Genomic DNA, 12958 nt, shown 5'->3' with positions numbered 1-12958 from the left:
GCCACATACATTACACAAATGTTAATTTTTTAATCATTATTATTATTTTCATTGTTATCTGGACTCTCAATTATCACTTCTATATACTACCAACAATTTCTCCTCCTCAATTTTACATATGACTGTCTAGATCAGGGGTCAATGAAATATGGCCTACCACCTATTTTGTATCACCTGGGGCAAAGAACAATTTTTACCTTTTTAAAGAGTCATTTAAAAAAGAAGAATACATGATCGAGACCATATATATGGCCAACAAAGCCAAAAATATTTACTTTCTGGTCCTTTACAGAAAAAAAGGTTGCCTACCCTAATCTAGATGATTCCAAGAGGATAATGTATGTGTTAGGGTAGTACTAGCTGCTATATAAATTATAAACTCTTAGGGCACATGGGTGGCTCAGTCGGTTAATCATCTGACTTTGGCTCAGGTCATGATCTCATGGTTCGTGAATTCGAGCCTCACATCAGGCTCTGTGCTGATGGCTTGGAGCCTGGAGCCTGCTTTGGATTCTGTGTCTCCCTCTCTCTCTCTCCACCTCCCCCGCTCACACTCTGTCTCTTTCTCTATCTCAAAAATAAATATTAAAAAAAAATGTTTTTTCTTTATAAACTTAAATGGTTTTTCACAGACGAAATTTATTTCTTGCTTCTCGCCCCAAATGGGTGTTCAGGAGGCAGCTTTCCACATAGTGATTCAAGGATACAGGCTCCTTCATCTTGAGGATCGACCATCTCCCAGGGCCTCTGAGTACTACTCTCCAATCAGCTGGCAGAGAGGGAAAGAGCCTAAGGAAAATGCATCTGTTCTGTGCACTTAACATACATCAGTTCCATTCACATGTTTGCCTTAGAATCCAGTAATCTGGTCACAGCCAGCTCTAAAGTAGGTTGGGACATGAGGGAAAGCCATTTTGGTGGACACATGGCTATCTCTACCACAGAGAGTTCTACTTCCTCCTTCTGCAGAGATATTCATGGACAGAAGTCTTTGTATTCAACTTTCAAGTGTGTGACATTGTTCTGGATGGCTAAGATTGCTGCATTCTGACCTTTTATTAATTGGAACTGTCACTATCCATACTAACACTTTTGTGCTGCAGGGTATAAGAAGGATTTTTATTGCACTATTATTTAAGAGACAGGCATTAAACTGAGACACAAAACTAATTAAATTTCCAAATGGTTTAGCCAAAAAGCACTGAGGCCAGACATTTTAAATGACTTTTCCTAGGTAATACAGATGGCAATGCTAGGTTTTAAACCTCAGTCTTCTTATTTCTTACGTCTTAGATTTTAGAATGCAATATGCCATCTTACGAAGTTGTCATTTGGTATATGACAGTACAATAATACTTTAAAAGATGTATTCTCTACCAGTTTTGAAAATAAATCATGATTTTCAAGGTCAACTTTTACTCATTTATTTTCTTACATATTTGCTTTGCTCTTCTTATCTGCTATTTAAAATAATAAAGTTCATTTCATAGTTACTTAGATTTTGAAATACCACAGATTTCAAAAGTAGAATCTAGAGATATGAGGGGCCCTAAAAACCACCCAGTCCAATCCCTAAATCCACAGATAAAAAAAACTATCCCAGAGAAGGTAAGATTGTCAGAGAAAAAGCCAGGGCTAGGATCAAGGTTTCTGGCCTTTAATTCAGTGCTTGATATATCATATTATGGCCACTTCTCCATGAAATTTCAAAGAAGGGCAGAAATAGTAGTCACAAAAAGGGACTTAAAATTTTTTAACTGATTGTTTTCATATCAAATGATCCACCTAATTCTGTTGTTTTAGGAATATTATTTTAGCATTTGCTGGTACCCTGAGACACGGTCTCATTCCTAATCTCCTGGGCGAAGGAACTTATGCCAGATACAATTGCCGGGATGCTGTGTGGTGGTGGCTACAGTGTGTTCAGGATTATTGTAAATTCGTTCCCAATGGCCTAGACATTCTCAAGTGCCCAGTTTCCAGAATGTATCCTACAGATGATTCTGCTCCTTTGTCTGCCGGCACACTGGTAAAAATCATCTTAAAATAATTTCTTTTTCCTGAAAAATGACTTCTAGCTGTAAAAGTGTATAAAATATAAAAGTGCATGTAATTAAGAATCCAGATCTGAAGAATTCAAGTATTGGTATTTGTTTAGCACCTGCTAGGACTTTGAAAGATTGCAGCGATAAGACTGCTTATCTTCAAGTGCAAATTCAAACTTCAAGTTCAAGGAAGGAACTTGCAACATGGTAGAAAAGATAACGTATACATATTATGGTCATTACAAAAAGGTGTATAGGAAATGCCATGCATAAAAGAGAGAGAGAGAATCTAATAGGTAGTTGGTTCTTAGTGAGGACTTCATAAAGTAGCTAAAATTTCACCTCAACTGAACCTTAAAAGGGGAGTAGGATTTCAGCAGAGATGAGGGAAGTTGTGAGAAAACATCAAAGATGAAAGGAAAAATAAAGTGCAGGGCGGATTGAAGCACATTTAGGACATGCTGCTCAGTCTAGTTTGACTTTTTGTGTAGGGCACCTGCAGGGTAATAAGAGATAGTGGAAAGGGTGAACAAGGTTGCGGAGAGCCTGATCACCAAACCACAATGCCCTTACCTTGTGAACAGTGCAGAAAAAATAAACGTTTTGAGTGGTTTTCTTCCCAGTCAATAATGTACAAAGATTATGTACTTTTGCCATTTCTGATCCGCCTTTATATTATAGTTTGTTTGGTATGTGATTGTGGAGAACTTCTAAACCAACTTAAAGTTAGCAGGGATCTGTGCCCCCATGATATTTTTGTCATGAAATATTCAAAGAACATTTGTCAAAAAAAGTTTTTACCTAAAGTGTCACTTTACCATATAATTTATCCCTGTTACTATATATGTGGATGCGTAAAAACAGCAATGCCAATTTAGATTTCTGTAGCTTCTGTAGAAGCTAGATACATTTATTATCTGCACAGTTCACTTGAAAAGAAACTATACAAACTCACAAGATTCATTTTCATGTGTCAGCAAAATTACAAACTATTTCATATCACAGACATGAATAGTCGAAACTACAGTATGTTAAATATTCATATGCCAGAGGCTGACTGTTTAATGTGGGGTATAGGAACTTCCTTCCCCAGTCCCACCCCATTTCTCTTCCAGAGGAAAATATGTTTTCACAAAACTACAGTTGTGGGATTTGGGAAAAGGTAAGAAAAATACAGTTTCTAACAAAAATAACATCCATTGTATCTCAAACAGGATCAGCCATTGTTTGAAGTAATACAGGAAGTAATGCAAAGACATATGCAAGGCATACAGTTCCGAGAAAGGAATGCTGGGCCACAGATAGATCGAAACATGAAGGATGAAGGTACATAACTTTACATAGTAAAGATTTACTGATGAGGTGGAATTAAACCTTGTAATTGTTCATGTATTTTTTTAAGTTTGTTTGTTTTAAGAGAGAGAGAGAGCAGGGGAGGGGCAGAGAGAGAAGGAGAGAGAGAGAGAGTGAGAGAGAATCCCAAGCAGATTCCGCATTGTCAGCACAAAGCCCATTGTGGGGCTCTATCCCACAAACTGTGAGATTGTAACGTGAGCTGAAACCAAGAGTCAGACGCTTAACTGACTGAGCCACCCAGGAGCCCCTAATTGTTCATGTATTTGACAAATATTTTATTTGTGTGTGAAACTTCAAAATATAACAATGAGAAAGGTTAACACAGTTCCTGATCTCACTGGTTTAGTTTTAGTTTCTAGAGGAAAGATAAAATTTTATATCTTTTTAATTTTGTATCTTTTTGCCAGCCAATTTAAAAGGTAATTTTGGTGGTTGCATTTATAAGCATAATAAATGAGGGCTTACTATGTGCTGGGCATTGTGCTAACTACTTTACCTATGTTATTCCCATTTAACACTCCCAAGAACATTGGGGATGCATTATATTGTTCCCAGGTGTATTGATAAGATGACCGAAGCAGAGTAGCTTGCCCAGAGTCACACAGCTACTAAGTGGCAGAGCTAGGATTTTGTCCACAATCTTTCTCTGTAACTTAGGCTCTTATAAGATTCTTTTTGTAAAAAGCTTTGTCTACAGAGTTAAAATAGATCTACTTTTTTAACCTCTTTTAAGTTTATCATGTTCCTATTTTTATGGCACACTATCATCATCAGCCAACGCAAGGCTAATGACAATTTATTTTATTATCCATTCCCTCTAGAGACATTCCGTACAGGAAGTAATATAAAGACACATGCAGGGCATACAATACATATACATTTGCTGTATATTTATATATTGTTCTGTGAAACATATACTGCTTTATGTGCATGTAGATTTTAACTTTTTAATTTTGAAAGAATTAGAGATTGATAGAAAGCTGTAAAAATGACACATAAGAGTATACTGAGGCCTTCATCCATCTACCCCAATGAGGATATCTTACCTATTTTATCTATATCTTACTGTAATACAATATCAAAATCGGGAAGCTGACATTGGTTCAATACTGTTAACTAGACAATATTCAATTTTCACCATTCTTACATTAACTCATTTGTGTGTGTACATGTGTGTGCATGGCTCTGTGTAATTTTGCCCCATGTGTAACTTCACGTAATCGCCACCACAATCAATATATAGAAATGTCTTCTTTGTGCTACCCCTTAAGAGTCACACCAACAATACCTGGTCTCTGGCAACTACTAATCTGTTCTGCATCTCTATAGTCTTGTGATTTTTTAATTTTTTAATTTTTATTTTTTTAATATAATTTATTGTCACATTGGCTTATATACAGTACCCAGTGCTCATCCCAACAAGTGCCCTCCTCGATGCCCTTCACCCATTTTCCCCTCTCCCCTACCCCCCCATCTACCCTCAGTTTGTTCTCTGTATTTAAGAGTCTGTAGTTTTGTCATTTTAAGAATGTATATAAATGGAATCATATAGCATGTAAATTTTTGAGATAAGTTCTTTCAGTAAGCATATTCCCTTTGAGGTCCATCCAAGCTGTTGCATGTATCAGTAGTTTATTCCTTTTTATTGCTCAGTAGTATTCTCTTTCCTGGATGTAACATTCATCTGTTGAAGGACATTTTGGTTATTTCCATTTTTTGGTTAATATAAATAAAGCTAATACCAACATTTATATACAGGTGTTTGTATGAACATAAATTTTTATTTCTCTGGGACAAATGCCTGAGAATGTGATTGGGTCATATGGTAAGTATGGATTTTGTTTTATAAGAAACTGCCAAACTATTTTCCAAAGTGGTGTACCATTTTACATTCCCTTCTGCAAACTTGAGAGACCCAGCTTCTCCACATCCTCAGCAGCATTTGACGTTAATCACTTTTTTTAAGCTGTTCTGATAGTTGGGTACACCACTACCCATTGTGGTTTTAATTTGCATTTCCCTAATGACCAATGGTATTGAACATCCATTCATGTGCTTATTTGCCATTTGTATCTCTTTTTGATGAAATGTCTGTGTCTTTTGCCCATTTTTTAATTGGAGTGTTGGTTTTTTCCACTATTGAGGTTTCTTGTGTATGTAGCACAATCCACATAACATGTTTAGCATTTTACCATAAAATGTATCATTTTAAGTGTACAATGGCTTTAAGTACATTCACGTTATTATGAAACCATCATCACTATCCATCTCCAGAACTTTTCATCATCTTAAACTGAAACTCTGTGCCCAGTAAACAATAACTCCTCATTCCCTCCTCCCTCATCCCTAATAACCACTATTCTACTTTGTGCCTCTGTAAATTTGACTATTCTACATGCCTTGTGTACATGGAATCATGCAGTATTTGTCCTTTTGTGTCTGGCTTATTTCACTTAGCATTGCTGTATCAGAGCTATATATACTATACTCTTATGCTCTTTGATTAAGTACTACCAAATTTCTTTCCATAATTATTATGCCAGTCTGTATTCTCACTGACAATCAAAGTGGCTTCTTCTGTGCCCACCCGCATTGTCCACTAATCTCATGGGTGTAAAGCAACATGTAATTGTTGTTACTTGTGATTCTCCTATCAATGGTGAATTTGAGTATTATTCATTTGTTAATATCCTTTTTAGAAGGTTTCCTTTTCTATAAATTGTCCTTTCATGTTCTTTGCCTTTATCTTTCTTTTAGCATTCCTGTATTTTTCTTGTTGATTTCAAGGGGTCCTCATATATTCTACAGCAGTAAACTTTTATGTGCAATTTGATCATCTTTTCTTTCCATATCTCCTACAACATCCTTCAAATTTATTTATTTGAGTTAGTTCAACGAGTTAATCTCATTTATTTGTTACTTATGAAACCTCTCAGAACAGTGCCTAGTAAAAAGTGATCTATAAGTTGCTATAGTTGTTTTCACTGTGATGTGAACACTATCTTCAAGTGTTTTTCTTTTTTCTTTTTAATTTTTTTGAATGTTTATTTTATTTTTGAAAGAGAGAGAGATAGAGTGGGGTAGGAGCACAGAGAGAGGGGGAAAGAGAGAATCTCAAGTAGGCTCCATGCTGTCAGCACAAATCCAGACACGGGCTCAAACTCACGAACCATGAGATCATGACCTGAGCTGAAATCAAGAGTCGGACGCTTAACCAACCTAGGCACCCAGGCACCCCTTAAAGGTTTTATTTTTAAGTAATCTCTTACCCAACATGAGGCTTGAACTCACAACCCCAAGATCAAAAGTCCCACACTCTACCAATTGAGCCAGACAGGCACCCTGCCTCTTTTCCTTTTATAGTGGTTAGATTCATCTGGTATCTAATGTTTTCTTCTTCTCAATAAGCTCATGTTCCCTTGATTAGTAGTAACTCCATACAGCTCTGAAAAGAGGCAATCTCATTAGCTTATAACACAACAACATTAAAAGCCTAGACAGAGTGAAAGCCCAAGAGTGGCTGGTCAGGTTTCACTTGTTTTTGTCAGTTTCTCCCAAAAATTATGTGAATTCTTCAAATCAGTACCTCACATTCAATTCTGTAGTTTCTCTAGGGGTGATTTTGGGGAGAGATCCCATAGCCTGGGATATTTTGCCATTTCATCAGAAACTACAAAAATATGATTTCTTTGTTACTTTTTTGTACATTTGAAGCAACCTGTCCTTTTACAGTTATTTTAACCCATGTACCTTTTTGTGTATGTTTCTCTTGCTCCACTAAATCTCTGAGAGGAAAATCACTAACCATTGATTATCCAATTATTGCCATGTATTTAATATCCAATTATTGTCATATATTTAATATCAGATAAATTAAAAGCCTCCTTGCCTTTGTGTATTACTTTGCAAACATTTTCCAGAGGCTAGTACCTCTATCCCTAGCTCACAGTTCAGGAAATAAGAAGGGGAGGCAGACAAGTAGTTTGCCCAAGGACATGGATAGTCCATTAATAAACATGAGAGAAGCATTCAGTCAGTCTTACCGGCACTCAAACAAATTCATATTAAAGTCGGTCACCATTTTTCCTCTACTAAATTATCATGAGACAACAGAGCGTGAATGAAAGCGCTAATGCTAGACGCAGACTTGCTATCTTAAAAATCCCATTTCTGCTCATTTTCTAGCTGTGTTCCCTTGGATAAGTTTTAACTTCTCTTTGCCTCTCTCTTCTACATTTGTAAAAGGGAGATAATAGCAGCACCTACCCCCTAAGGTTGATACGAGGATTCAATGAAATATGTATGTTAAAGCACTTAGAGCAGCACATGGCATATAGTGAGCTCTATAAGTCTACTGTTTATTATTAGCAAAAAAACCAATGTATTCATTTGCTGGGACTAGGATAACAAAGTACCACACACTGGGTGGCTTAAATGACAGAAATATATTGTCTATCAGTCCTAGAGGCTAGGAGTCCAAAATTTAGGTGTTGGCAGGGTTGACTAAACCTTCGGTCTATGAAAGAAGGATCTGTTCCAGGTCTTTCTCCATGGCTTGTAGATGGCCATGTTCATGGTTACATGGTGTTCTCCCTGTATCTTCACATCAGCTTCCTTCTGTGCATTGTCTGTGCACAAAATTCCTCATCTTATAAGGATACTGGTCAAATTGGATTAAAGCCCAGGCTGATGCCCTTATTTTAACGTGATTAACTTTTTTAAAAAAAATTTGTTTTTACATTTATTTATTTTTGAGAGACAAAGACAGAGCACAAGTGGGGGAGGGGCAGAGAGAGAAGGAGACACAGAATCCAAAGCAGGTTCCAGACTCTGAGGTGTCAGCACAGAGCCTAATGCAGGGCTCGAACTCACAAACTGAAATCATGACCTGAGCCAAAGTCAGATGCTTAATCGACTAAGCCACCCAGGTGCCCCAAATGTGATTAACTTTTTAAATTCCTGTGTGCAAATAAAGTCACATTCTGATCTACTGGGGTTAAGATTTCAACATATGAATTTGGGCATTTACACAATTCAATCCATAGCAAACAATAACAAATAATAGATTTTAGTTTTGAGAGATATTCAGATACTACTGATGGCATTGCAAATTGACTCATTCTTCTTCAAAAGCAACTTGGAGAGAGAGAGAGATCCACATATATTTCATGAGATACAAAATATTCACATGTTTTTGTTCATAAATGTATTCCATTTCTGGGAATCTAGTCTATGAAATAACCTAAAACACAAAAAGTCCATATTACATGATACTGATCATAACTTTGCTTATAATCACAGAAGAGAATAAAATAATTATGTCTAAGAGGAAATGTTTAAATTGACTTCATTTGTTTTGTTTTGATGTTTATTTGAGAGCGAGAGTGTGTGTGTGTATGAGAGGGGGAGGGGCAGACAGAGGAGGAGAGAATCCCCACATGGGACTTGATCCCATGAACTGTGAGATCAGATGAACTGTTGAGATCCCATGAACTGTGGATCACTGAGCTACCCAGGCACCCCTCTTTACATTTACTTGAATGAAAAATTCTATAATTTGTAATGATTATAATTTTTATAATTTGTGTAATATTATTTGAATATTAAGAACTATATGGGTGTTGAATCTAATACATGAAAAATAGTTGGATTTATTTATGAAAATATTACTATTCTGTGAAAAGATTAGAAAGGAGTACATAAATGTAATGGTTTTTGTTAGGGTAATAGGATTATGGACTCTTGTTGCTCTTAAACACTATTGTTTTTACTGTAAAATGATCATCTTTTTAAGTGATCTATTTCAGATAACTCACTAAGTCATTGGCAAATTTTGACGTAAACTCAAAAACTTATATTCCTTCTTGCAGGTTTTAAATTACATTTAAAAAAAATTTTTTTTAACGTTTATTTATTTTTTAGACAGAGAGAGACAGAGCATGAATGGGGGAGGGGCAGAGAGAGAGGGAGACACAGAATCGGAAGCAGGCTCCAGGCTCTGAGCCATCAGCCCAGAGCCCGCCGCGGGGCTCGAACTCACGGACCGCGAGATCGTGACCTGAGCTGAAGTCGGACACTTAACCGACTGCACCACCCAGGCGCCCCTAAATTACATTTTAAACAGTAGTTAGGGACGCCTGGGTGGCTCAGTCAGTTAAGCATCCAACTTTGGCTCAGGTCCTGGCCCATATCGGGTGAGTTTAAGCCCCATATCAGGTGAGCTGGAGCCCTGCTTCGGGATTCTCTCTCTCTCCCTCTCTCTCTGCCCCTTGTGGGATTCTCTCTCTCTCCCTCTCTGCCCCTCACTCACTCAAGCTCTCTCAAAAAAAAAAAAAAAAAAAAAGTAGTTAAAACCTCATTTAGTTAATTTATTGTTTGTGGTGGTAACATACAAATTGTATACATGATTGAACTGGTAAAAATCACTGATACTTTTTTATCTTTCAGGACACTAAATAGATATAGATTTTATACTTAAAAGAACATTTTTTGTGATATCTCTGAATTATTTTAATTTTTAGATTTAATTGTAAAACATTCCAGTTAGAGAAAAATATAAATTACACCTTGAAACCTAAAAATAAAATTAGACAGATATTAACATTTGATCATATTTTCTTCAGATCTTTCTGTTTTGTGTTGAAAATAAACCATCAGAATTGTATGTAGAGCTTCATCTCTCTCTCTCTTCCCTCCCTCTCTATAATTAATGACTATGCTAGAATCAGGGTTTATTATTTCCATTTATGTTTTGAATTTTATGAGTTTGTGTTTGAGTATGTGTAAATTACATATGTATTATGTAGTATATATTCAGTATATTATATAGTATGTATTCAGTATATTATACATTATATATGTATTCAGACTATAATATATACACATAACTATATGTTTTAAATATTATCATATTAGACATAGTCATATAGACCTATATGATTATATATATTAGTACTGTCTATATTTTAAACTTTTAAGAAAAGGTATCTTATGCATATCCTTTTGCAACTTGTTTGCTCAATCATTTTGTTTTGGGGTTTTGCACATTATGATTCATGTAAATCTAGTTCATTAATTTGAAATGGTATAGAGAGTTTTACACTGTATGAATAAACCACAGTGTTTATTCACTTCTCTGCTTAGCAGTTATTTATTTTCTTGCTAATACAGTGTTGCATTGAATATCCTTGTGCGTACCTTCATATGCACATGGGTAAGGATTTCTCTAAAGTATGTGTCTAGAAGTGAAACTACTCTATGGTAGAACATACACGTCTTCAGCTTTTAAGGCATTAGCACAGTCCTCTCCAGAGTAGTTATCCTAGTTTGTTGTATTCCTTTCAGATTTTATAAATGTTTTATTTTGCTTTTCTAGGCTTCAATATAACTGCAGGTGTTGACGAAGAAACAGGATTTGTTTATGGAGGAAATCGCTTAAATTGCGGCACATGGATGGATAAAATGGGAGAAAGTGACAGAGCCAGAAACAGAGGAATCCCAGCCACTCCAAGGTAGTATTTATTTGTATTGTGCATATATAATTATACCCTTTTTAAAACCACATACTTATGGAATCTTTTATTCTATTAACCACGAAGTCTTCATATTAAATCGGTCAAAATCTCCCTCCCTTCATCCACTCCCTCCTCTCCCACAGCACACACACACAGCTCTCTTGTTACAAGTCATCAAGGAAAGCTGTTCTTTTCAGGGAGTTCTTGTGGGGTGATTCCCCACAAGCACCTCAAAGGAGTGATTCATTATTATTATGATTCGTTATCCCTGTGGTTAAGATCTTAACCTAAAATGCTTTCATTGTAAACATTTCATTATGCCCATCTTTCATGCATATAGAAAACACCCCATTACCCAGTCCTTTTTGAAATACTTTTAATTTCTGAACCTTTTATCCTCCTAAATTTTTTCGTCTTTTCTCCCATTATTTCTTTTTATGGTTTTAAATGCTTAATATAGTATCAAGTCTGAGAAACTCTTTTCTTATTCTAAATTTTATCTTCAGTCAGAACTGTGAAAAAAATCATTTAATTATAGCTGTTGTTATATGCTTTGTGAATTCTTTTTAAAGCATGTTTATTTCGGTACGTTATTAGGTCTCATACTTCCCTTTCATTTTCCTTAAAAATGAGCTTTCAGGGGCACTTGGGTGGCTCAGTCGGTTGAGCATCCAACTCTTGATTTCAGCTTAGGTCATGATCCCAAAGTCACAAGCCCCGCTTCAGGCTCTGTGCTGGGCATGGAGCCTGCTTAAGATTCTCTCTCTCCCTCCTCCCTCTGCCCTGTTCCCCAACTTGTGCTCGCTTTCTCTCTCTCTCTCTCTCTCTCTCTCTCTCTCTCTCTCTAACTCTCTAAAAAAAAACAAAAAACAAAAAAAACCACACTTTCAAATTACTAAGTATACTTTCCCTGGCTTTCTCCAGTCCTTCTATCCCATGTTTTCTGTCTTTGGTACTCTGTTTCAATATTCTCTGATGCATTCCCTACCTTTTCCAGCTGCCATCGTCTTTAACTCCATAATCACCATTCCACTTCACGGAACTTTTTTTAATTGTTAAGTAGGTAAGCAATGGCAAAATAATTAGTGGAGAGATTTCTTATGTATGCATTATACATTTCAATAAAGTGAGGGGCTTTTCATAGTCGTTTTTATAACATATTAATTATACAATTCATCAGAATTATTTATTGAATGCCATTTAAGTAGTGCTTAAATGACTCCAACCCACAGAGTAAAATTTATTTTAATTTTAGAGATGGGTCTGCTGTGGAAATTGTGGGCCTGAGTAAATCTACCGTCCGTTGGTTGCTGGAATTATCCAAAAAAAGAATTTTCCCTTATCATGAAGTCACCATAAGAAGACATGGTAAGCTGTGCATTTTATTTAAAAAGAAACTTCAAATGTACAGTCTATACTCTTAATCTACATAATCATCATTTGACTCAATGAGCTAATATTAGAAAACTCTTAAGATTAAGAGGAAAGAAAGAACATTAATTTCCTACTATGAAATTGTAACAAACCTGGTTACTAACCATATTTTTATAGCAACTTTGAACTGAGATATGAAAAACATCATAGTTAATTGCCTTATTATGCTTTCTTTTCCTTAATGTGACTGTGAGCAAGTTGCATTTTTGTGAACACTTATGAAATCTTTACATCTCTTTTTCTAGAGCTATCTGTCCAAAAGAAATATAATTTTAAATTTTCTAGTACTCACATTAAAGTAAAATAAAAAGAAACAGGTGAAACTAATTATGATAATATACATTATTAACTCAATATGTGCTAAATATTATTTCAACATGTAATAAGCATGAAATTATTCATGAGCCATTTTACATTCTTTTGTGGGGAGAGTATTTTCTGTGAAATCCAGTGTATTTTTACACTTCTGGCACTTCTCAATTCAGAGTAGCCTCATTCCAAGTGCACAGTAAATGTAACTTTATCAAACACGTTAAGAGTGATACAAAGACAAATCAGGGATCATTTACTGGAGTCTAATTCTTTTTGGTAATATAACAAAAGATAATT

General features: G+C 35.7%; 1 protein-coding gene across 2 annotated transcripts in view; it reads left to right on the top strand.

The window, feature by feature from the left end:
* Window positions 1–12958, top strand: part of AGL (amylo-alpha-1,6-glucosidase and 4-alpha-glucanotransferase) — an 84220-nt gene that overhangs the window by 57865 nt on the left and 13397 nt on the right. For both annotated transcript variants that reach the window (XM_078451618.2, XM_078451619.2), the window contains exons 26-29: window positions 1804–2029; window positions 3260–3371; window positions 10777–10912; window positions 12171–12283. In XM_078451618.2, the coding sequence (XP_078307744.2) occupies window positions 1804–2029; window positions 3260–3371; window positions 10777–10912; window positions 12171–12283 (587 nt within the window). The remainder of the gene's footprint in view (window positions 1–1803; window positions 2030–3259; window positions 3372–10776; window positions 10913–12170; window positions 12284–12958) is intronic.

Source organism: Panthera onca, chromosome C1, assembly GCF_046562875.1.
Source record: "Panthera onca isolate mPanOnc1 chromosome C1, mPanOnc1 haplotype 2, whole genome shotgun sequence".
NCBI classification, from domain to species: domain Eukaryota; kingdom Metazoa; phylum Chordata; class Mammalia; order Carnivora; family Felidae; genus Panthera; species Panthera onca.
The sequence above is the reverse complement of the archived record's forward strand: the minus strand, read 5'-3'. Positions and strand labels throughout refer to the sequence as shown.